Source organism: Oncorhynchus clarkii, chromosome 21, assembly GCF_045791955.1.
Source record: "Oncorhynchus clarkii lewisi isolate Uvic-CL-2024 chromosome 21, UVic_Ocla_1.0, whole genome shotgun sequence".
NCBI classification, from domain to species: Eukaryota; Metazoa; Chordata; class Actinopteri; order Salmoniformes; family Salmonidae; genus Oncorhynchus; species Oncorhynchus clarkii.
In genome coordinates, this window is record NC_092167.1 from 35410720 (window position 1) to 35433530 (window position 22811).

General features: G+C 43.6%; 2 protein-coding genes across 10 annotated transcripts in view; one reads left to right on the plus strand and one right to left on the minus strand.

The window, feature by feature from the left end:
• Positions 1-12851, minus strand: part of LOC139378968 (calpain-5-like) — a 33893-nt gene extending 21042 nt beyond the window's left edge. For 4 of the 9 annotated variants that reach the window (XR_011628350.1, XR_011628351.1, XM_071121621.1 and 1 more), the window contains exons 1-10: positions 12470-12579; positions 7204-7233; positions 6830-6995; positions 4962-5093; positions 4490-4701; positions 3874-4066; positions 3072-3274; positions 2822-2899; positions 2217-2685; positions 1597-1719 (exon numbers count right to left, since the gene is read on the minus strand). Coding sequence is in view for 7 of the 9 variants with exons in the window: in XM_071121621.1 (XP_070977722.1) it covers positions 1597-1719; positions 2217-2685; positions 2822-2899; positions 3072-3274; positions 3874-4066; positions 4490-4701; positions 4962-5093; positions 6830-6995; positions 7204-7233; positions 12470-12504 (1641 nt within the window). In the remaining 2 variants the exon portion in view is untranslated. Of the gene's footprint in view, positions 1-1596; positions 1720-2216; positions 2686-2821; positions 2900-3071; positions 3275-3873; positions 4067-4489; positions 4702-4961; positions 5094-6829; positions 6996-7203; positions 7234-12469; positions 12651-12709 lie in introns of those variants that run through there. The other 5 variants (XM_071121620.1, XM_071121619.1, XM_071121616.1 and 2 more) reach the window with 5 other exon arrangements.
• A 5740-nt stretch (positions 12852-18591) lies between these two features.
• On the plus strand, positions 18592-21673 carry LOC139378970 (canopy FGF signaling regulator 4). The gene is made up of 6 exons (XM_071121622.1): positions 18592-18804; positions 19008-19134; positions 19380-19476; positions 19633-19755; positions 19851-19968; positions 20115-21673. Exons 1-6 carry the CDS (start codon positions 18720-18722, stop codon positions 20222-20224), a joined length of 660 nt encoding a protein of 219 aa, XP_070977723.1. The 5' UTR covers positions 18592-18719; the 3' UTR covers positions 20225-21673.
• Positions 21674-22811: the final 1138 nt, after the last annotated feature.

Here is a 22811-nt window from a genome sequence, read left to right on the forward strand (position 1 = left end):
TTGTTTCAGACGACAGCACCTGAAATAATGGAGAGAGACGGAAGCCCAAGAGACAGAAGCCCAGGAGAGAGAAGGAGCACAAGCACAGATTTGACCTGAATGCTTTTTGACTAAAGAGGACATTTTGTAACTCCAGCGATTTGATTAAATGTGTCCAGTGGTTAAAAAAAAGGGAAATAGTAATAAAATAGTAAAGTAGTACTTTACTAAAAGTAGTAAAAATACAGACACCTATTACCAACGTTTGGCTGGTCATTAAAGCTTAAAAGAGAACTAATAGCCAATGTTGTAAATGACACTAATGCCAATGTTTACCAAACGTTGATGACACCTATGACAAATGTTTACAAAACATAATCTGTCCCCCTACACTTTAACCAAAACTGAACGTTTATCTGAATGCATTCAGAATGTTTAGACAACCAATCCAACACCGAAAAAAACCCTTTATGAAACCAATTTTTTCTACCTGGGATACGACTTATCAATTACGCAGTACAATTAGAGAAATCATGCACAAAGTAGTCTACACAATCGCAAAGCACGTGAAATATATTCACATGCCCGCCGCACACATAGCCTAGATCCAGGGGAATATCATCTGCAGGCAGAAAGAGTGTGCAGTTCTCAACTGGTTTTGGCATGTAGTAGCTCACAAAGAATGACATTGATAGCGGGTAGGGTAGGAAAGACATTTCAATTTATGATATCTACCAATGGGTATACAAACCAGGTATTGAAAAAGTTTAATCCGAAGTCTTGGTTAGTAGACTATTTGTAATGCGCAATTGTCATGATGTGCTGTTAGCATCAGGGGCGTAGACATGGATGGGCCTGGGTGGACCCAGGCCCATCCAATCAGATGTGGTTTAACCACTGTTGTGGACTTAAACCATCAAATGTTGTCTTTGTTCTATACAAAAAAAATGTAATTTTGAGAGTGAAAATCTGAAAAAGATATAGGACAACTCATTGAAAAACATAGGAATTTTTTTTTTTTTTTCACACGAGGTGCCTTTCTTACGCTGGGCAGGCCTTTAGGAACTTTTGTCAAAATTATGTTACCCTTTGCCTATTGGCTACTTAGCTTATTCAAGCCTATCTCAAATTACGACACTGCCCGATTAAGATAAAAAAAAGCTCTTACTTGACTTGCTTTTCAAAGATGTCTAGAAATGCAGAGGTTTTGTGCTCTTGTTTGAAGCAATCAGGCTCCATTGCTGACTACAAAAGATCTATAACTGGGCTAATAACTCAGTACCTAGCAAAGGATATGAACAAATGTACAAATGTGCACATGTTGCTACATGTAGTTCTCGCTTTGATCTAAAAAGAAGCTCATCTACTCAGGACCGCTCATGCTGTAAAAACAGTCCAGTTCAATGTGAATGGCACAGATCCATATATGGCAATGGTCTATTTGCATATAGGCCTACTGAAGCTGTGATTGGTTATGGCACACCGGCCTGTGTAGAGTACGGAAATATTGATAGTATTACCTAACAGGGAAGTTCAATCTCGTGCTTCTCTGCGCGGGCTAATATTTCTTCTGCATGGCACGCTTCCAGCTTAGAGGGAACATTGCCTGTGACTCACCCTCAGCACCTCAAAGCCGATGGGCAGATTCGCTCCTCCTCCATCCTTCCTCTTTATCCTCCTGTCCTCCTGCTGCAGACAGATCAACACCTCATCCTCCTTTCCCTGCACCTCAAACATGAACTGTAGTGGGAGAGGTGGGATAAGATATAGAAGGGGGGGGGGGGGGGGGGGGGCAGAAGGGAGGCAGAGCGTCCCTAGAATAGCAGTAACACTAATATAGCTTAGTGTCAGCCATGTTGTTTTTAGCTTAGCAATGTTGTTTCCTAACTGCACCCCTCTGAATAGGCTTTCACAGGTCTATTTCTACACCATTAAGATTGCAGCAGTTGCCAAAATAGTACATGTTGAGTCCTTACAGTTATAGCAACACAAATTATTAACATGCTTGAGGTATAAGCATACTATATAATGAGATACTATACTATCATACTGAGTGTAGTTCTCTGAACATAACTAATATGTTTATCACTACCGTCAGAATGTAACTACTGGTCATTACCAAACAGACTCTGAGTGGACTGAACCTTGGAACCATTTAACCAGTTGCTATGGGCATAAACCTAGCTATAGTGTAGGCTCACCTGGTTGTTGTGTAGAAATATATAGGGTAAACTCACCTGGGGGTTGTGTAGAAAGGTGTCTTTGTGGTTGATGCATCCTCCACACCTACTCCTCTTATCCATGTGTTTATCCCACCATCCATCCACCTCTCCCTCCTTCTTCACACTCTCCTCCTTCCTCTTTGTCTTCTTCCCCCCCCCCCTCTTCGCTACAGCCACCTTCTCTCTCCCTCCACCGCCTTCTCCTCCTCCACCTCTCCGTCTCTTCCCCAATCTTGCCTCCTTCCGGTCCCCTCGCGGAGTCTGGTTCACCTCCCCAGGCTTGGCTGTGTTCTTCCCGAGGTTGGATGCCTGGCGGCCTGGGAGGAGGGTGGCGGGGGTTGCTCCGATAGTATTGGGGGATGGGACCCACTCCCCATGGCAGCGAACCTCTCTCCAGTGGGTGTTGGGCCACAGCAGGGCTCGTTCTACCAGACGACACACCACCACATCTGTGAAGTAGCGGCAGAAATCCTCAAACTCCATCCTGAGGGAAGGGGAGGTGAAAAAGTATCTTTTTAGTTTTTCAACAGGAATTGTAGTGTATTTGTAGTGATTTGTTTAATGATTTGAGCATTGTTTTCTGTCAAAAGAGTGATGCTTATTTTACTATATGTCTTTACCAGAACTCTCCCACATCTCTGACAATGAGGCCCATCTTCTCCCTCTCATCACGACCAACCTGCTTCCACTGCTGAGACCTGAAGGGGGCGCAAAGGAGCTCTATGTCAACGGACCAAATAGACAAAACCTTGTTTCTAGTCCGTTCCTGATTTTTGACAATACCCAAAAGGGACAACCCTTGGCCTATAGCTCTTTGTTGAATGTACCGTATCCTGATAGACTAGAACAGCAGTAACCGTTCCCCCTCACCCCTGACTCCAGGGCCCGGTAAAGTCGGCTGTACCCCAGGGGTTCCTCATGCGCACCATGCCGAGACGGGACGTCCCGCTACAACGGCCAGTCAGCAGTGACCGCTTCCCCAGACGCACCTTCCTCACTGCGGTGATACCGTAGGCATGGCCCCGCACCAGACCACAGTCTAGCACCGACTCTACTCTCTCTCCCTCCGCTGGCTGTAGAGAGAGTGAGAGAGAGAGACTCAATACAGATACGCTAATACCAATACACACCACAGGCACTCGATGAAGGCAACCCTGATGTGTATAATTGGAATCTTGCAGTATACTACAACTACACAATGAACAATACAGATCATTAATCAATAGAGGCATGTGTCTGGAGTGAAAGGACAGAAAGAGGCGTGACAGGATAGATAGCATTCAGTGCCATTCTAACGCATTCTGTACTACAGTAAATGTAAGCGTTAGCATTGTTAATGCTGGACTGTGCCCAACACAGCCACTATGTAGCCACCTGTCTCTCTATAACCCGCTACTGTACAGTAGGTAGAGGTGATCTCTCTGGTAGGACAACATTCATAGAAGCTCTCTGGCCCAATCGCAAACCATTCATTACCACCCTGAATGCACACGTTCATATCACATCTAGGGCAGGTGGGCACAAGCCTAGATTTTGAGGCCTCAGTACTAATTCACTGATCTAAGGTCAATTGAAAATCTTCCCCACACATGGTTACTGTTACGCTGTGGAGAGAAGGGTAAGCTGATCCTAGGACTGTGGTTATGCAGGGAAAAGTGTATTGGTCACTAACCCGTATGGAGCAGGTGATGAGGGCTTTGCATCCGTGGGCCTTGGCCAGGGTCTGGAACAGCGCCCTCCTCTGGTCGGGGTGCAGGGTGAGGGCCTCCCTGTCCAGGCATAGGGGCTCCGACACCCCCCCTGTGAAGTCTATGAGGGCCTCCGCCGTGTTACCGCCTTCTAATGCCTCATAGCAGCCATTCAACCTGGGGAAGAGGAAGAGGGGAGGAAAGGGTTGGAAGACTGAAGAAATGTTAAATGGGTGAGGATAAGAAAATAATGTTGACTAGCTACTGGTTTATTTTGTCAAGTGTGGTCACTGTGGTGTACAGTACACTGTGTCGTGTACACTGTGGTGAATACTGTGTGGTGGATACTGTGTAGTGTACACTGTGTGGTGTACACTGTGTGGTGTACACTGTGTGGTGGATACTGTGTAGTGTATACTGTGTAGTGTATACTGTGTAGTGTATACTGTGTTGGATACTGTATTCATTATATCTAAAATGACTCTGTGCAATTGGGACAATAAATGAATACTGATTGAGTGATTAACAAGCCTCCTCCTAGCCAACCTGAAATCTAATCTCTCAGCTGTGTCTTGGCTTTAGTACAGTGTAAAGTCTCACTTGGCGTAGGCCTTCTCCAGCAGGCTGCTCCAGAACTCCCGTGGCGTGGCTGAGCGGCAGAAGAGCAGCGTTCCGTCCTCGCTGACCGGAAGGAGGTCGTCCACCACCACGTCTGTCCAGCGGCCAAGCCGCCAGAAGCGGAAGTGGAAGATTCCGGCGTACAGGTCTGGACGCTTGGGCTTCCACTCCTGTTCCACGTGATCAGGAATCACCTGGTGGTTTAGACCAATCAAATTGAACAAGGGTTTTGGGGTACTTGAATGTGTTAGTACAGAGGCGGCCAGCTTCCTGGTCGTTCAGAGCTACGGAGTGTGCAGGCTTTTATTCCAGCCCAGCACTAACATGTCTGATTCAGCTATAAGAAACATATCGTTAAGACTTCTTCAGTGAAATGAAAATGAAATCAGTGACCAGGAAGTAAATCACTGAGTGTGACCTATAGGGATTTGGCCTCTGCCCTTTGACCCCTCACCTTCTTCCACAGTGATGGCTCCGAGGCCAGACAGGAAGTGGCTGCCACCATCCAGCAGTTACCTAAGCTGCCTTGGTGCAGGTCCCATGTGCTGATCCTGTCCACAAAGAGACGAGGGTCCTTACACAGTTCCTGAGAGAGAGAGAGAGAGAGAGAGAGAGAGAGAGAGAGCGAGAGCGAGAGAGAGAGAGAGAGAGAGAGAGAGAGAGAGAGAGAGAGAGAGAGAGAGACTCAATACAGATACACAATAACATGTTAACATATGCATACTCCAAGATCAGCAGTAAATTGGGTGCAAATTGGGTGCCTATTCAATGTAGTTTATCTTGACATGGTGTCAGTATTTTTGTCAGGACAAGTGTCAATCCAGTCTATGCTCATAATCCTAAACCTAACCCGTACTCTTACCCTAACCTTAAACCAAAAACCTAACCTTAACCCTAAACCTTAACATAGCTCCTAACCCGAAACCTAACCCTAGCTCCTAACCCTAGGTCCTAACCCTAACACTTAACGTAATTCTAACCCTAACACTAATTCTAACCTTAACCCTAAACCCCCTAGAAATAGCATTTGACCTTGTGGTGACTAACAAAATGTCCCCAGTTGGTCCAATTTTTGTTTGTTTCCTAATATTGTGGGGACTTCCAGTCCAATAGTTAAACACGATCACACACACACACAAACGCACTGCTACACACACACAGGTCACAACCTGTAAACATGTAACTCTAGAAAAGTTATGAACTCAATTTCCCCTTAGATGACATCATGTTCATGCTAAGTACTGTATGAAATATGATGCTGACCGGATTTTATAACAGTTATGATAGCTGAGGAAGGAAGTTCAGAGTGTCCAAGCGTCCTGTCCATGTGTGTGTTGTGTGTGTTGTGTGTGTGTGGTGTACACGTGCATGAATGCTGGTGAGAGTGTGTGCAAGTGTGTGTGTGCGTTTGTGTGTATACAGGAGTCCAAGTGCGTATGTCTCACTGCAAAGTGAGGTGACAGATGTCATCCTATCTTTCGACTCCTGTTGGATGCAGGCTTAAATTACCTGTGCAGAGCATTAGGAACACAATCCCATTAACCCTTTGTGGTTAGCCCCCCCCCCCCCCCCCCACACACTCCAGTGAGCAAAGAAAATACCTGTGCAGTCCAGTATTCTATCGATTAATGCAATCAACAACTAAAATCTGACCTCCTATAGGAACATTTCGTTCCTCATATTGTTTTTGTTTTTTGTATATCTTCTATGTATACTTAAGAAAGACTACAACCACAACCTGATGTCCAATAAACAGCCACCCTTGAAGCTACACCACTACACAGCCCTTCTCCACTCGTCATCACAAACACATGCTATTTAAATCATCAGGTGATGCTTTAATAAACACACACTGAAACCCTGGTCATATTCAGGTCCAAATCTGCAACACGCGCCACACACACTCCCGTTGGTGTTGGGTTACACTGTCCTGACGTCTCTGGTCTGTTAGAAAGGCTTTAATGAACTATATCTGGAATAAAACCTGCTGAGTGGACGACTAGAATTAGACTGGGGACTTAAACGGGTGCCTCCTGGGAAAGGGCACGAAGGCGAGTCCAGACGTTCTAAAGTGTGTGTGTGTGGTTGTAGAGGAAGAGAGAAAGCAAGTGATTGATTTTGATGAAAAATTCTGTTCTGGTGCCGCTTCTCTCTCTTTTTTTTCCTTCTTTTTTTTGTGTGTTTTTTTGTTGTCTTTTTGTCTGTGTATGATTTTACCTCTGTTTTCCACTTCTATTTCTCACCCTCGTCCACTCTTTCACTGCCTCACTCCATCTCTCTCTCCCCCACCTTCCCCCTCCGTTCCATCCCCGATCCGCTCACCCGTGGTCTTTTCCATGTGAGTCCAGGGGGTGGGGCTCGTTTGTAGAAGAGTGACAGTGCGGATGGGGGAAAGAGGGGATCCTTGAAGAGCTTGCCCCGCTGCAGACATGCCCTCTTCAGCTTGTGGTAACTCTGCCCCTGGAACCAACACACTCTCTCTGGCATACTGAGGGTGAGAGAGAAAACGAGGAGACCGGGATTGAGAGAGAAAAAGATGGGGATTGAGAGAGGAGAGGGGGGGAACAGCGAAGAGAATGTCTGCTCATTTCAGTAGTTAGAACATGATGTTACAAAGTCCTCTCATTCTATTGGTGTCTATAGAGAAAGAATGGTTCCGTTATTAATTACACTTTGGATGGTGTATCAATACTCACCCAGTCACGACAAAGACACAGGCGCTCATCCTAACTCAGTTGACAGAGAGGAAGGAAACCATTCAGGGATTTTACCATGAGGCCAAAATTGATTTTAAAACAGCTACAGAGTTGAATGGCAGTGATAGGAGATAACTGAATATGGATCAACAACATTGTAGTTACTCCACAATACTGCCATAAATGACAGAGTGAAAAGTAGGAAGCCTGTACACAATAAAAAATATTCCAAAACATGCATCCTGTTCGCAATAAGGCACTAAAGTAATAGTGCCCCAAAAAAATCCTGAATGCAAAGTGTTGTGTTTGAGGCAAATCCAACACATCACTGAGTACCACTCTTCATAGTTTCAAGCATGGTGGTGGCTGCATACTGTTATGGGTATCCTTGTCTTCGGCAAGGACTAGGGAGTGTTTCTTTAGGATAAAAATAAACAGAATAGAGCTAAGAACAGGCAAAATCCTAGAGGAAAACTTGGTTCAGTTTACTTTCCAACAGACGCTGGGAGACAAATGTATCTTTCAGCTGGACAATTACCTAAAACACAAGCCCAAATATACACTGGAGTTGCTTACGAAGATGACATTGAATGTTCCTGATTGGCCTGGTTACAGTTTTGACTTAATCTATGACAATATTTGAAAATGTCTGTCTAGCAATGATCAACAACCAACTTGACAGAGCTTAAAGAATTGTTTAAAGAATAATGGGCAAATATTGTGCAATTCAGTTGTGGAAAGCTCTTAGAAACTTACCCAGAAAGACTCATAGCTGTAATCACTGCCAAAGGTGATTCTAACATGTATTGACTCAGGGGGTTGAATACTTATCTAATCAAGATATATTCGTTTTGTTATTTAAAAAATGTGAGAATTTTTTTGCTCATGACAATTAATCCATATTAATCCCACTTTGTAAGACAAAAAATATGGAAAAAGTGAAATGGTGTGAATACTTTCTGAAGGCACTGTACATAGTATTCATAAAGTGTGGAGCTAGAAGGGTTAACGTTATGGTCGTAGGGGTCAGGGGACATGAGGTGAGGACACAGTTTAGGTCATTACACCTAGCTACTGCCAAGGAGGCCCTGACACCAGCCAGCAGTGTGTGTGTGTGTGTGTGTGTGTGTGTGTGTGTGTGTGTGTTAGCCAGGTGCGATTCTGTGTCAGTGTTTATGCCAGAAGCCAGTGTGTAGGTGGCTGTGGGGTCTAGTGGTGCTGTATACCGACACACGCACGCACACACACACACACATACACGCACACACACACACACACACAGGCCAGCTTTAGTAAATTAAACCTCTTGCTTGCCGTTTCTGGCCACCATGTTAAGATAGGGTCTAGTTTCCTGAATTTCCGCCTGACTGGCGTGTCCAAAGTAAACTGCCTGTTACTCAGGCCCAGATATATGCATATAATTGGTAGCATTGGATAGAAAATACTTTGAAGTTTCTAAAACTGTTAAAGTAACGTCTGCGACTATAACAGAATTGATATGGCAGGCAAAACTCAGAAGAAAAACCAACCTGAATGTTTTTTTTTTTTAGGTTCCATGCTCTTACAATGGAAAGCTATGGGACCTATGTAATTCCTGCTCCCAGAATGCAATTCCTATGGCTTCCACTACATGTCAACAGTCTTTATTCAAGGTTTCTAACTTTTTCTTGAAAAACTAGCAAGAATTTGGAGTTTTAGTGAAGACAGCACCGGAACAATATCAGTCTTTCGGAGCGCGAGGAAGAGGGCGCGCGCTTACTAGTTTTACTTTCCTATTGAACATACTATTTTCCGTATGAAATATTATAGTTTATTTACATTTTAGCGTACCTGAGGATTAAATAGAAACGTCGTTTGACTTGTTTGGATGATGTTTAGCGGTAGCTTTTTGGACTCCATTGTCTGCATGTTGAACGAGTGGATTACTGAAAACGATGGTGCCAACTAAACTGACTTTTTGGGATATAAAGAATAATTTTATCTAACAAAACGACCATTCATGTTATAGCTGGGTCCCTTGGGATTGCAAACAGAGGAAGATCTTCAAAAGTAAGTGATTTATTTCATCGCTATTTGTGATTTTATGAAGCCTGTGCTGGTTCAAAAATATGTTCATGTGGGGCGCCGTCCTCAGACAATCGCATGGTATGCTTTCGCTGTAAAGCCTATTGTGAATCGGACAACGCAGTTAGATTAACAAGAATCTAAGCTTTAAAATGATATAAGATACTCGTATGTTCATGAATGTTTAATATTACGATTATTTATTTGAATTGCACGCCGTACAATTTCACGGGATGTTGTCGACTGGTGTCCCGCTAGCGGGATGCCTATCATAAGGGGAAATATACTGACGAGAAGCGCTCCTTCACATTAACAGCTCTAAAATGAACTAACATGGGTTCTGTCTGTGAGAGTATGTCTGTGAACTGAAAATATTCTCTGTGCATGACAAAGGTAAGACTGAAATAAGCCTTTTGACAGTATTTCTTTGCAATATAACGCGTACTATGTTTCTATGATACCTGTAACGATTCAGCATCATTTCCATATAATAAAGTTTTCTAACTACAGTGCATTCGGAAATTATTCAGACCCCTTGACTTTTTCCACATTTTGTTACATTATAGCCTTATTGTAAAATTGATGAAATAAATGTTTTTCCTCATTAATCTACACATAACACCCCATAATGACAACGCAAAAACAGGTTTATAGACATTTTTGCAAATGTATTAAAAATAGAAACAGAAATACTTTATTTACATAATTATTCACACCCTTTGCTATGAGACTTGAAATTAATCTCAGGTGCATCCTGTTTCAATTGATCATCCTTGAGATGTTTCTACAACTTGATTGGAGTTCACCGTTGGTAAATTCAATTGATTGGACATGATTTGGAAAGACACACACCTGTCTACATAAGGTCACACAAGCCATGAGTTCGAAGGAATTGTCTGTAATGCTCCGAGACAGGATTGTGTCGAGGCACAGATCTGGGGAGGGGTACCAAAACATTTCTATAGCATTGAAGGTCCCCAAGAACACAGTGGCCTCCATCATTCTTAAATGGTAGAAGTTTGGATCCACCAAGAGCAATCAGGAGAGAAGGGCCTTGGTCAGGGAGATGAACAAGTACCCAATGGTGACAGAGCTCCAGAGTTCCTCTGTGGAGATGGGAGAACCTACACCTATGGTGAAGCATGGTGGTGGTGGCAGCATCATGTTGTGGGGATGTTTTTCATTGGCAGGGACTGGGAGACTATGCAGGACCGAGAGGAAGATGAACGAAGCAAAGTACAGAGAGATCCTTGATGAAAACCTGCTCCAGAGCACTCAGGACCTCAGACTGGGGTGAAGGTTCACCTTCCAACAGGACAACAATCCTAAGCACACAGCCAAGACAACGCAGGAGTAGCTTCGAGACAAGTCTCTGAATACCCTTGAGTGGCCCAGCCAGAGCCTGTACTTGAACCCGATCAAACATCTTTGGAGTGACCTGAAAATAGCTGTGCAGCGACGCTCCCCATCCAACCTGACAGAGCTTGAGAGGATCTGCAGAGAACAATGGGAGAAACTCCCCAAATACAGGTGTGCCAAGCTTGTAGCGTCATACCCAATGAGACTCGAGGCTGTAATCGCTGCAAAAGGTGCTTCAACAAAGCAGTGAGTGAAAGTGTCTGACTATTTATGTAAATAAATTTGCAAAAAACACCTGTTTTTGCTTTATCCTTATGGGGTATTGTGTGTATATTGATGAGGGAAAAAAATATTTGATTAATGTTAGAATAAGGCTGTAACGTAACAAAATTTGGAAAAAGTAATGGGGTCTGAATACTTTCCAACGGCACTGTAAATATAAGGCATACCTGTTCTAGATGGCTTGTCAGATAATCCAATTTGTTTCTGGAAGGAGAGAATTCCTGGAGCTCAATTACGTCCTGTTAAACCTTCCCTCTTGGTCAAATATATCTGTTTTGTCTAATACATTATAACTGAGGACGCGTCTTCGATATCAGCTCGTCAGAAAATCCTCTTTTTAGGGACATCCATATCTTCCATAGAATATGTTCGAGAGAGCGGGTGTATGAAGTGACCGGTTCAGCTTCTGTTGTTCCTGCCTGTCTTTTCTAAGGCAGCCGGTACAGGCTCGCTGATCAGCTCTAGGTCTTGTCAGAGTTTTACAGTGTTTTATAGTGGCATGTTGGTCATGTCTCCTTTGGAAAATACGTTATTTATGTTCAGTGAGATTTTCCTGAATCAAATAAAAGTTCAATGGAGAAAAAAAATCGGTGAATTAAAAAAAAAAATTCAGTTAGTCGGCATATTTTTATTACAGCATGGATTGACGACTCTTAATATCTGGCTGTTCTCATTTGATTTAGTTTAATTATCTGTGTGTGTGTGTGTGTGTGTGTGTGTCCGCCTCTGTCTGACCGCTTTGTGTATGTAGTCTTGACACAAGCGACGTCGCTTGTGACTTTTTTTATAGCGTATAAGTGTGTTTGTGCATACGTGACAGCGTGTAGTTGAGTGACACTCTATGTATAATGTCCATGTTCTACCTGTGACGACCTGTCCTGGGGTGTGTCAAAATGTGTGCCTTCCCTATGACTTAATCTGATGCGGGTGTGTGTCACACATGGGTTAAAATACTATTTAAAATCTCTTAAATACTTTCAGTGTTTGCTTAAGCCTGGCTGGAGTGCCAGATGGGCGGGGATTTCTCTTTTGTGTCTATTCAATGAAGTCCATCGCACCAGCGAAAGTGGGCTTGATTGACAGGGCATCGGTAACATCCGTAGACCTGTGTAGCTATGTGCTGCTGTAAACGTATCCCTTGACAGACAAGACTCCTTCCATCCCTCTTTGTGATAACACACAATTAGCAACAGTGCCTCACACACTGGGGATAACCCATAGAGGTATGGGAAAACCACATGGTTACTTCAGACATGCTTTTTCAGTGCATTACATCAAGAACACTTCGTCCTCTGGACCAAGTGTGTTAGCAAGCTGTCCAAGGACCATAGGACACAGGGAGCCCACACAAACAAACCAATAAAAAGTACTTGAGATCTGAGGCCATCCAAGGTTATTACTGTTATTGTGAAGGCCATTCCATGCAAAGACACACAGCACACACACGTTAAGGTGCTGTTTGGTTATCTCTTCATTGAGCAACTTACTGACTTCTCTCGCTCTGTTTCTTGTGTGTGTGTGTGTGTGTGTGTGTGTGTGTGTCAGAGGACATCTCTCTTACTTCTGGTTCTGCTCCTCTCTTTGGCTCCTCTGCATAGTGTTCTGTCCTCTCCCTGAACTCCATACTCCACGAGCAACTTTATCTATGCAAGACCCCTCTCGTTCCTCTCACTCTCCCTCCTCTTCTTTGCCCGCTCTCTCTTTCTCCTCCCCCTCGCTTTTTCTCTGTCCGTCTCTCTCCCTCTCTCACACTTTATAGTTGTCATTTACACATTCACATAAATCTTTATTCACACTTTACCTCTCGTTCTCTTTATTTTTGGTCTTTCCTTCCGTCATCTCTCTCTCTCTCCTCCCCCCTCTCGCAGGTTGTCATTAAGCATGTGTCCCGTGTCTCCTGAGTCCGCAGGGGGCACCCCCCTTCTTCCCCATTGCCCTCACTTAACCCCTCCATCACCAGACTCAAAACTGATGATCTAATTTGAATTAAAAATAGCTATGTATCGATGTATAAACATGTTGTATACACTTGCAGCTTAAAGCTGGATTGCAGTGTACACAGACAAGAGTGGGACAGGACAACATTATCAAATGAAATGTTATTTGCCACATGCGCCGAATACAACAGGTGTAGATCTTACAGTGAAATGCTTACGTACAAGCCCTTAACCAACAATGCAGTTTTAAGAAAATACCCACAAAAAAGTAAGAGATAAGAATAACTAATAATTAAGGAGCAGCAGTAAATAACAATAGTGGGGCTATATTCAGAGTACCGGTTCAGAGTCAATGTGTCAATGTGCGGGGGCACCGGTGTCGAGGTAACTGAGGTAATTGTAATGATGTACATGCAGGTAGGGTTATTAAAGTGGCTATGCATAGATGATAACAGAGAGTAGCAGCAGCGTGGGGGGGTGCAAATACTCTGGGTAGCCATTTGATTAGCTGTTCATGAGTCTTATGGCTTGGGGGTAGAAGCTGTTTAGAAGCCTCTTGGACCTAGACTTGGCGCTCCGGTACCGCTTGCCGTGAGGTAGCAGAGGGAACAGTCTATGACTAGGGTGGCTGGAGTCTTTGACAATTTTTCGGGCCTTCCTCTGACACCGCCTGGTATAGAGGTCCTGGATGGCAGGAAGCTTGGCTCGGTGATGTACTGGGCCGTTCGCACTACCCTCTGTAATGCCTTGCGGTCGGAGGCCGAGCAGTTGCCATACCAGACAGTGATGCAACCCATCAGGATGCTCTCGATGGTGCAGCTGTAAAACCTTTTGAGGATCTGAGGAACCATGACAAATCTTTTCAGTCTCCTGAGGGGGAATAGGTTTTGTGGAGTGCAATAGAGATTGCATCATCTGTGGATCTGTTGGTGCGGTATGCAAATTGGAGTGGGTCTAGGGTTTCTGGGATAATGGTGTTGATGTGAGCCATGACATCCTAGTAATCCGTTTGGCCCAGCAGCCTTGTGAATGTTGACCTGTTTAAAGGTCTTACTCACATCGGCTGAGGAGAGCGTGATCACACCGTCATCCGGAACAGCTGATGCTCTCATGCATGTTTCAGTGTTACTTGCCTCGAAGTGAGCATAGAAGTTATTTAGCTCGTCTGGTAGGCTCGTGTTACTGGGCAGCTCTCGGTTGTGCTTCCCTTTGAAGTCTGAAATAGTTTGCAAGCCCTGCCACATCCAACAAGCATCGGAGCCCGTGTAGTATGATTTGATCTTAGTCCTGTATTGACGCTTTGCCTGTTTGATGGTTCTTCAGAGGGCATAGCGGGATTTCTTATGAGCTTCTGGGTTAGAGTCCCGCTCCTTGAAAGTGGCAGCTCTGCCCTTTAGCTCGGTGCGAATTTTGCCTCTAATCCATGGCTTCTGGTTGGGGTATGTACGTACAGTCACTGTGGGGACGACGTCCTCAATGCACTTATTGATAAAGCCAGTGACTGATGTGGTATACCTCTCAATGCTATCGGAAGAATCCCGGAACATATTCCAGTCTGTGCTAGCAAAACAGTCCTGTAGTTTAGCATCTGCTTCATCTGACCACTTTTTTATAGCCTGAGTCACTGGTGCTTCCTGCTTTAATTGTTGCTTGTAAACAGGAATCAGGAGGATAGAGTTATGGTCAGATTTGCCAAATGGAGGGCGAGTGAGAGCTTTTTACGCATCTCTGTGTGTGGAGTAAAGGTGGTCTAGAGTGTTTTTCCCTCTGGTTGCACATTTAACATTCTGATGGAAATTCTGTAAAACTGATTTAAGTTTCCCTGCATTAAAGTCACCGGCCACCAGGAGCGCAGCATCTGGGTGAACGTTTTTCTGTTTGCTTATGGCGGAATACAGCTCATTGAGTGCAGTTTTAGTGCCAACTTCGCTCTGTGGTGGTACGTAGACCACTACGAAAAATACAGATGAAAACTCTCTAGGTAGGTAGTGTGGTCTACAGCTTATCATGAGATACTCTACCTCAGGCGAGCAAAACTTTGAGACTTCCTTAGATAGCTTGCACCAGCTGTTGTTACATAAATGCATAAATGCATTTTTGCCTCAATCTCTATTTCCTTCTCCAGCAAATCACAGGGATCGGGGCCTTGTCGGGTGTCTGCAGTATATCCCCTGCGGCCGACTCATTGAAGAGGAACTCCTTGTCCAATTTGAGGTGAGTAATCCCAGTTTTGATGTCCAGAAGCTATTTTCTATCATAAGAGATGGTAGCAGCAACATTAAGTACAAAACAAGTTACGAACAATGCGACAAAACAAACAAAATAGCATGATTGATTGAGAGCCGATAAGACGGCAGCCCTACCCTCTGGCGCCATCACTTTTGTCTAGATACTACTGCAGACTGGAAAGCTATGCTCATAAAAGCATGTTGTAGTTATGACTATGGATGTGATGCCAATGAACATAACTTATGTTGCTGCTACCACTTGTCTATCAAATATTTGAGATACTGTATATGTCTGTTGTTTCCTGAACATCCAGGTCATTTTGTGATGATTCAGATGGCATTGAAGCATTGAATGAAATATTACTGTATCTGCTCGTCGGAATCACATTACATCAGTCATCTATTTATAAACCCCAACTTTGATTATTAATCTATTCACGTCTTCATACCTGAACTTCTTCACACTCTCTACCTAGCCAAAGTATATTCCTCTCTCATACCCAACACTGTCAACAAGAATACCACCACGATGATATGAACCCTACAAACCCTGCTGTGTCAAAATGTTTCATACAGTGGGGCAAAAAAGTATTTAGTCAGCCACCAATTGTGCAAGTTCTCCCACTTAAAAATATGAGAGAGGCCTGTAATTTTCATCATAGGTACACTTCAACTATGACAGACGAAATGAGAAAAAAAAAATCCAGAAAATCACACTTTCATACTTTGTTATATACCCTTTGTTGACAATGACAGAGGTCAAACGTTTTCTGTAAGTCTTCACCAGGTTTTTACACACTGTTGCTGGTATTTTGGCCCATTCCTCCATGCAAATCTCCTCCAGAGCAGTGATGTTTTGGGGCTGTTGCTGGGCAACACAGACTTTCAACTCCCTCCAAAGATTTTCTATGGGTTTGAGATCTGGAGACTGGCTAGGCCACTCCAGGACCTTGAAATGCTTCTTACGAAGCCACTCCTTCGTTTCCCGGGCGGTGTGTTTGGGATCATTGTCATGCTGAAAGACCCGGCCACGTTTCATCTTCAATGCCCTTGCTGATGGAAGGAGGTTTTCACGCAAAATCTCCCGATACATGGCCCCATTCATTCTTTCCTTTACACGGATCAGTCGTCCTGGTCCCTTTGCAGAAAAACAGCCCCAAAGCATGATGTTTCCACCCCCATGCTTCACAGTAGGTATGGTGTTCTTTGGATGCAACTCAGCATTAACAAGTTCTATTTTGGTTTCATCTGACCATATGACATTCTCCCAATCTTCTTCTGGATCATCCAAATGCTCTCTAGCAAACTTCAGACGGGCCTGGACATGTACTGGCTTAAGGAGGGGGACACGTCTGGCACTGCAGGATTTGAGTCCCTGGCGGCGTAGTGTGTTACTGATGGTAGGCTTTGTTACTTTGGTCCCAGCTCTCTGCAGGTCATTCACTAGGTCCCCCCGTGTGGTTCTGGGATTTTTGCTCACCGTTCTTGTGATCATTTTGACCCCACGGGGTGAGATCTTGCGTGGAGCCCCAGATCGAGGGAGATTATCAGTGGTCTTGTATGTCTTCCATTTCCTAATAATTGCTCCCACAGTTGATTTCTTCAAACCAAGCTGCTTACCTATTGCAGATTCAGTCTTCCCAGCCTGGTGCAGGTCTACAATTTTGTTTCTGGTGTCCTTTGACATCTCTTTGGTCTTGGCCATAGTGGAGTTTGGAGTGTGACTTTTTGAGGTTGTGGACAGGTGTCTTTTATACTGATAACAAGTTCAAACAGGTGCCATTAATACAGGTAACAAGTGGAGGACAGAGGAGCCTCTTAAATAAGAAGTTACAGGTCTGTGAGAGCCAGAAATCTTGCTTGTTTGTAGGTGACCAAATACTTATTTTCCATCATAATTTGCAAATAAATTCATTAAAAATCCTACAATGTGATTTTCTGGATTTTTTTCCCTCATTTTGTCTGTCATAGTTGAAGTGTACCTATAATGAACATTACAGGCCTCTCTCATCTTTTTAAGTGGGAGAACTTGCACAATTGGTGGCTGACTAAATACTTTTTTTGCACCACTGTATATACACTGTCTATTTATAATTAAATATAAATATACAAGGCAACAGTAAACATGTTGTCCCCCACAAATGATGCAGCACCCCCCTTGGGCCAGTCAGTGTAATTTTGTAAATGACGGTTCTCTATGGCAAGATGTATCATTCACCCAAGTTTCATCAAAATGGGGCCAGTGGTGTCCGAGATATTGCATGGATTAGCTAGACTCATGTCCCTGAGCATGTGTGCCAAATTTCATCGCTGTGAGTCAAACCGATCAAGAGATATAAACATGTGCTCGTTATAGTGCCACTGTGAGGTCAAAATGTTCTTGCATCTGTTGAGTCTTGACAGTGTTTTCAAAATATGTACCAAATTTCGTTACAATACAAATATGTGCCAGGCCACACCCACATGAATGTTTATTGGTCTATGTTGTTTTAGGTACAAGTCTGGAAAATATTGCGTTGAGAGACCGTTGTCCATCGTTGTCCATCGATGCCACATATGAAGTTTTGTGCAGATCAGTCATTCGGTAACAGAGTAGTGTTTTCACAAATTTCTAAATGGCATAAGATCCACCATGACAGTCCTAATGGGTCCCTAGGCAAATGTATTCCTTGTGAGGAGAGGAACCTATGTACCGAATTTCATGACTTTAGGTCAAACGGGATGTGGGGCGTGACCTTTCAAAGTTTGCATTTTCAATCTCTTGTTACAGCGCCACCATCTGGCCAATCAGTGTATTTTTTAAATGCCGGATCTTTAATGGCAAGACGCATCATTTACCCACATTTCGTCAAAATCAGGCCATTGCTGTCTGAGATATCCTGTATGACTAATGTGCGAACGAACGGGTGAAGACAGATCCACAGGCCCCTCCATATTTCATCATGGGGGTCAATAAATAGTAGACCCTAGCTCTGAATTATAGCACTGACAAGCAAAGGCTGTGCGAGGAAAACGGCACGTGAACTTCAGGAGCATTGCAGCCGCGTGATAAATCGGCTAAAAAGGCACAGCACTCTTTCCTCTGGCCAGAGTGCTCATTGCTAACTGGGGAGTGGGGGCTTGAGACTCCAAAGCTCTAAACTCACTTAATACAATCCCTATGAGATAAAATAAATGCACGTTCATCTTTTTTTGACAAATGTCCACTCTAAATATCTTTCCCCACCTTGAGTTTGAATTTTTCAATGCTCGACTAGATTTCCTAAATCGGATTCGCACGATCCGCCTTTCCCCTTTTGTGTTTTCCACTAGATAACACAGCCACAAAGTCACAATTGGCTGCAACGTAAAGATGTATGAAAATAATAAACAATCGCTTTTTGGCCTTAATTTAAGGTTAGTCATACGGTTATCGGTGTGGTTAAGGTTAGGGCTAAAATAATATTGTATGAAAATAAATTGTGGAAATAGCGGGGTTTAGCCATATTTATGACTTTCTGGCTGTGTTAAGTGAATACCTTTTTGGGAAGCTTCAACTACTACACTGCGCCTGCGCCTAGCCATTTACGTGCTGTGAGTCTCTCAGAAAAATGCCGATGTGGCTTCTGTAAACGGATATAGGGAATCAAGTTGGCGAAAAGTTGCAATGGAACTTTTCTTCTTGTGCCTTTTTTGGGTGTGCAGCTTCGCTATATCAGCCGAGGACGAAAGACTGCCCAATCGATGCGAAGGTAACGTTAGCTACAGTAGTTACACATTGAATGTGACGATGTCTTGCTCAGCGTTAGCTTTTTTGTATACTTAGCTAACGTTAGCTAGATAACTAACTAGGAGATTCAGTGTCTGTGAATGCATTTTCTTACTTACATTGGACGTGTTTATAAATGTAAATTAACATGCATTTGAACAACATCCGCCTGTCGGAACCCTATAGTGTGTAAGTTCCTGACGGTGGAGCTCCAAGCAGCCTTGGAGAAGACGGGTCGGTCCAAGGAGGTTCTGGAGCTAGGAGCAGTGCTGGACACGGGTAAACGCAGACGCAAGATCAAATACAATACCTCGTAAGTAACCCCAGGACGAGTACTTTAAAGTGTCCCTCCTCTCCTTCAACCGTGTTGATGTGATAAAACAGGATGGGTCAACTGGCCTTTAAGATCGATGAATGGAAGGATACATGGAGAGGAAGCCACTTTATGTTATGGAGAAGGAGAGGCAAGCCTCTCATTGAGCTCTGCTCTCTTGTCATAGACTGAAGTGATTTGACCACTCATTTTGTAGTTGTGATTTTTGAAATAACTGTTTTCAGTGAGACCCGTCTGACGGAGGCAGTGGATAACATCTGTGAGGGGATCCTACAGTACAGTGTCCATGCTGAGAGACCTGGCAGCCTCCGATACGCCAAGGTCCTCACACCTCTCCATCTTCGCAGTTTAACCAATGTTCATGCTTTAGAACAGTGTTCTTCAATCCTGGTCCTGTGGACCCACATGGCATGCAGGATTTTGTTCCAGCCCAGTATTAACACACCTGAGTCAACTAACCATCTGTGTGTGTTTTAGGGTACCAGTCAGACCATGGCCACTCTGAAGAACCTGGTCCATAAGGGGGTGAAGGTGGAGTTGGGTCTGCCCTATGAACTCTGGGACGAACCCTCAGTGGAGGTGTCCGACATGAAGAAACAGGTACATACCCGTGTGTGTTTACACATCAACACACAGCTTTACAGGCAGAGGGTTTTGCGTGTTCATGACAATAAGTGGGTGTTGGGTTGTTTCAGTGTGAGACGATGCTAGAGCAGTATGAGGAGGTTGTGGAGGACTGGTACTTCCACCATCAGGAGGAGAGGCTGGAGCGCTTCCTGTGTGAGACACACATTCTCAAGACCTCCGAGCAAGGTAGGACACACACACTATAGCATACACACTAGCAAACGTATACCTAAAGCACACACTCACCCAAGACACTTGAATAATGGCAAACACAACATACACGTGTTCACATAGAGTTAAACACTTACCTGGGTTTTCCCTCTCTCCCTCAGAATGTCTACAGGAGGTTTGGAAGGGTGACATGGGAAAGAAGGGATCCAAAGTGGAGGTAGCAAGCGAAGAAGAGGGAGAAGGGAAGACTCACGACGCAGGAGAACTGTGAAATCATCCAAAATGGCGGAGTGAAAGTCTCCCTAACAGAACTACCCCTCTTTCCTTCCCAAATGGTCATACGATATTTGGAGTGGAACATAGTTAGAATGCATAGAGCAAAGTTACATTCAACATCAATAATACTGTATGTAGCAGACCAACCAACTGAGCATTACAATTCCTATCTCTGCATCGACAATCCGCCTCCTGTTTTGCTCCTCAGAAAGCTAAAAGTGAGCTAAGTCAAGTCGCCCAAACCTTAGTGCTTCACCACTCTATTATCATACACTATATCTACAAAAGTATGTGGACACCCCTTCAAATTAGTGGATTCGGCAATTTCAGCCACGCCCGTTGATGACAGGTGTTTAAAATCGGGCACACAGTCATGCAATCCCCATCGACAAACATTGGCAGTAGAGGTGGTGGGGTGGTGTAAAGCTCGCCGCTATTAAATTCTGGAGCAATGGAAACGCGTTCTCTGGAGTGATGAATCACGCTTTACCATCTGGCAGTCCCACAGTCAAATCTTGGTTTGGCGGATGCCAGAATAAAGCTACCTGCCCTAATGCGTAGTGTCAACTGTAAAGTTTGGTGGAGGAGGAATAATTGTCTGGGACTGTTTTTCCTGGTTTGGGCTAGGCCCCTTAGTTCCAGTGAAGGGAAATCTTAACGCTACAGCATACAATGACATGGTAGAAGATTCTTTGCTTCTAACTTTGTGGCTGCAGTTTGGGGGTGGCCCTTTCCTGTTTCAGCATGACAATGTCACTGTGCACAAAGCAAGGTCCAGAAGTGGTTTGGTTGAGATCGGTGTGGAAGAACTTGACTGGCCTCCACAGAGCCCTAACAACCCTATTGATCATCTTTGGAATGACTTGGAATGCCGCGAGCGAGGCGTATCGCCTAACATCAGTGCCCGTCCTCACTAATGCTCTTGTGGCTAAATGGAAGCAAGTCCCTGCAGCAATGTTCCAACATCTAGTGGAAAGTCTTTCCAGAAGAGTAGAGGCTGTTGTAGCAGAAAAGGGGGGTTCAACTCGATATTAATGAACATGATTTTGGAATGAGATGTTCAACGAGCAGGTGTCCACATACATTTGGTCATGTAGTGTATCTATGGAGCAAGGGGCAATCCAGTTGTGTCCAACATTTGAATAGTCATAGATGTGTCATTGTTTACAGTTTACATCAAATCAATATCATCAATTTACACACACCTGTCCCTTTTCAGTAGGTAAGTTGAAACTGAGAATGCTACAGAACACTACAATATGAAAGTAAATTGAAAACCAACTGCATTATCTAAGATGGGGAAGTATAGGAAATTGGAAAGCCTTTTTACCCTGTCGAAGTGTGCCCATGTTTTGTATTAGTGTACATACTGTATGGTACATTTTTGTTTCCTAAATCCAATATGTACCGTTTTTAAATTTGAATAAACTCTTATCACATTGTGTACATTTTCACATGCCTTCTACTGTATAGGGAGCAAGAACATTGGGATACTGGATTTTTTTTTTAATGGTACAATTGCATATCCAATGAAAGTCGGTGTAGCTACCTGGCTGGAGATGTGAGAACTTGTAATGTGCTGCCATCTTGTGGTATATTTTTGAAATTGTCTCTAGAACTGCATTGATCTGTCAGGGTCCCTGGCCTAGACCAGAGCAACAAGTGTTGTTTTTTTTGTGTGGAAGGTGCGCTATTAGTCTTGCTTCCATAATATTATGCGGCACAAATATCCAACATTCAGCTCTGTTTAGGTGTCTACGATGATGGGAACATGTACGATTTTACACATGTGTTTTTCTTTTTGAAGGAAATAAACTAAATTGGAATAGTGTATTCTCCTGTTTTTTCTGTCCCAGTGTTTATACAGGCTTTTGGCCCTGAGGATGGTACTGTAAATCAACCAAAACTATGTGAACCCAGCAGATACAGCCAAGCACATTAAGAAACAACACTAAGGCGGTGTTGCCAGAATTCAAATAAAGGTTCTATAAAGAGTCATCTTCATAAGGTTGGAACCTGGCTCTCTGTAACTTCTCAACCCAGAATCAACAATTCCATTCTCAACTACTTAGTCACAGTGTTCAAATGAAATGTAATATATATATTTTTTAAATTACAGCAAATATTCGAGTAGTTCAACTAGGGCAAATTGTGACCACAGAACTTTACCTGCACAAATTGTTTATTGGCCTTTGACTAGGTTGACTACTTTTGTGCTACATCATTGATCATTCTTATTTCACAAATGTAGGAAAATATTTTCCATGTGGTAAAAAATATATTTTTGCCTTATGGAAAGTGACATCATCCCTATTCTAATCGGTCCCACCTGCCAGAAGACTACACCTGATTGGTCAACTCATTATCTCCAAAAATTCTGATTAGTTGATTAATAATTAGAACTAATTGCTATCTCTATGGAAGGTTTTATTGCTGAAGCACTGACTTGTTTGCCATAAAACCTAAAGAAGAAGAAGCTCTAACTTGGGTTTGAGAGTAATGGAGGAAGCAGAAGCGATGCTTGATTCTGTTGGCGCGAGTATAGATTGAGGAAATGAGTGGAATACTGTAACATCTTAGAA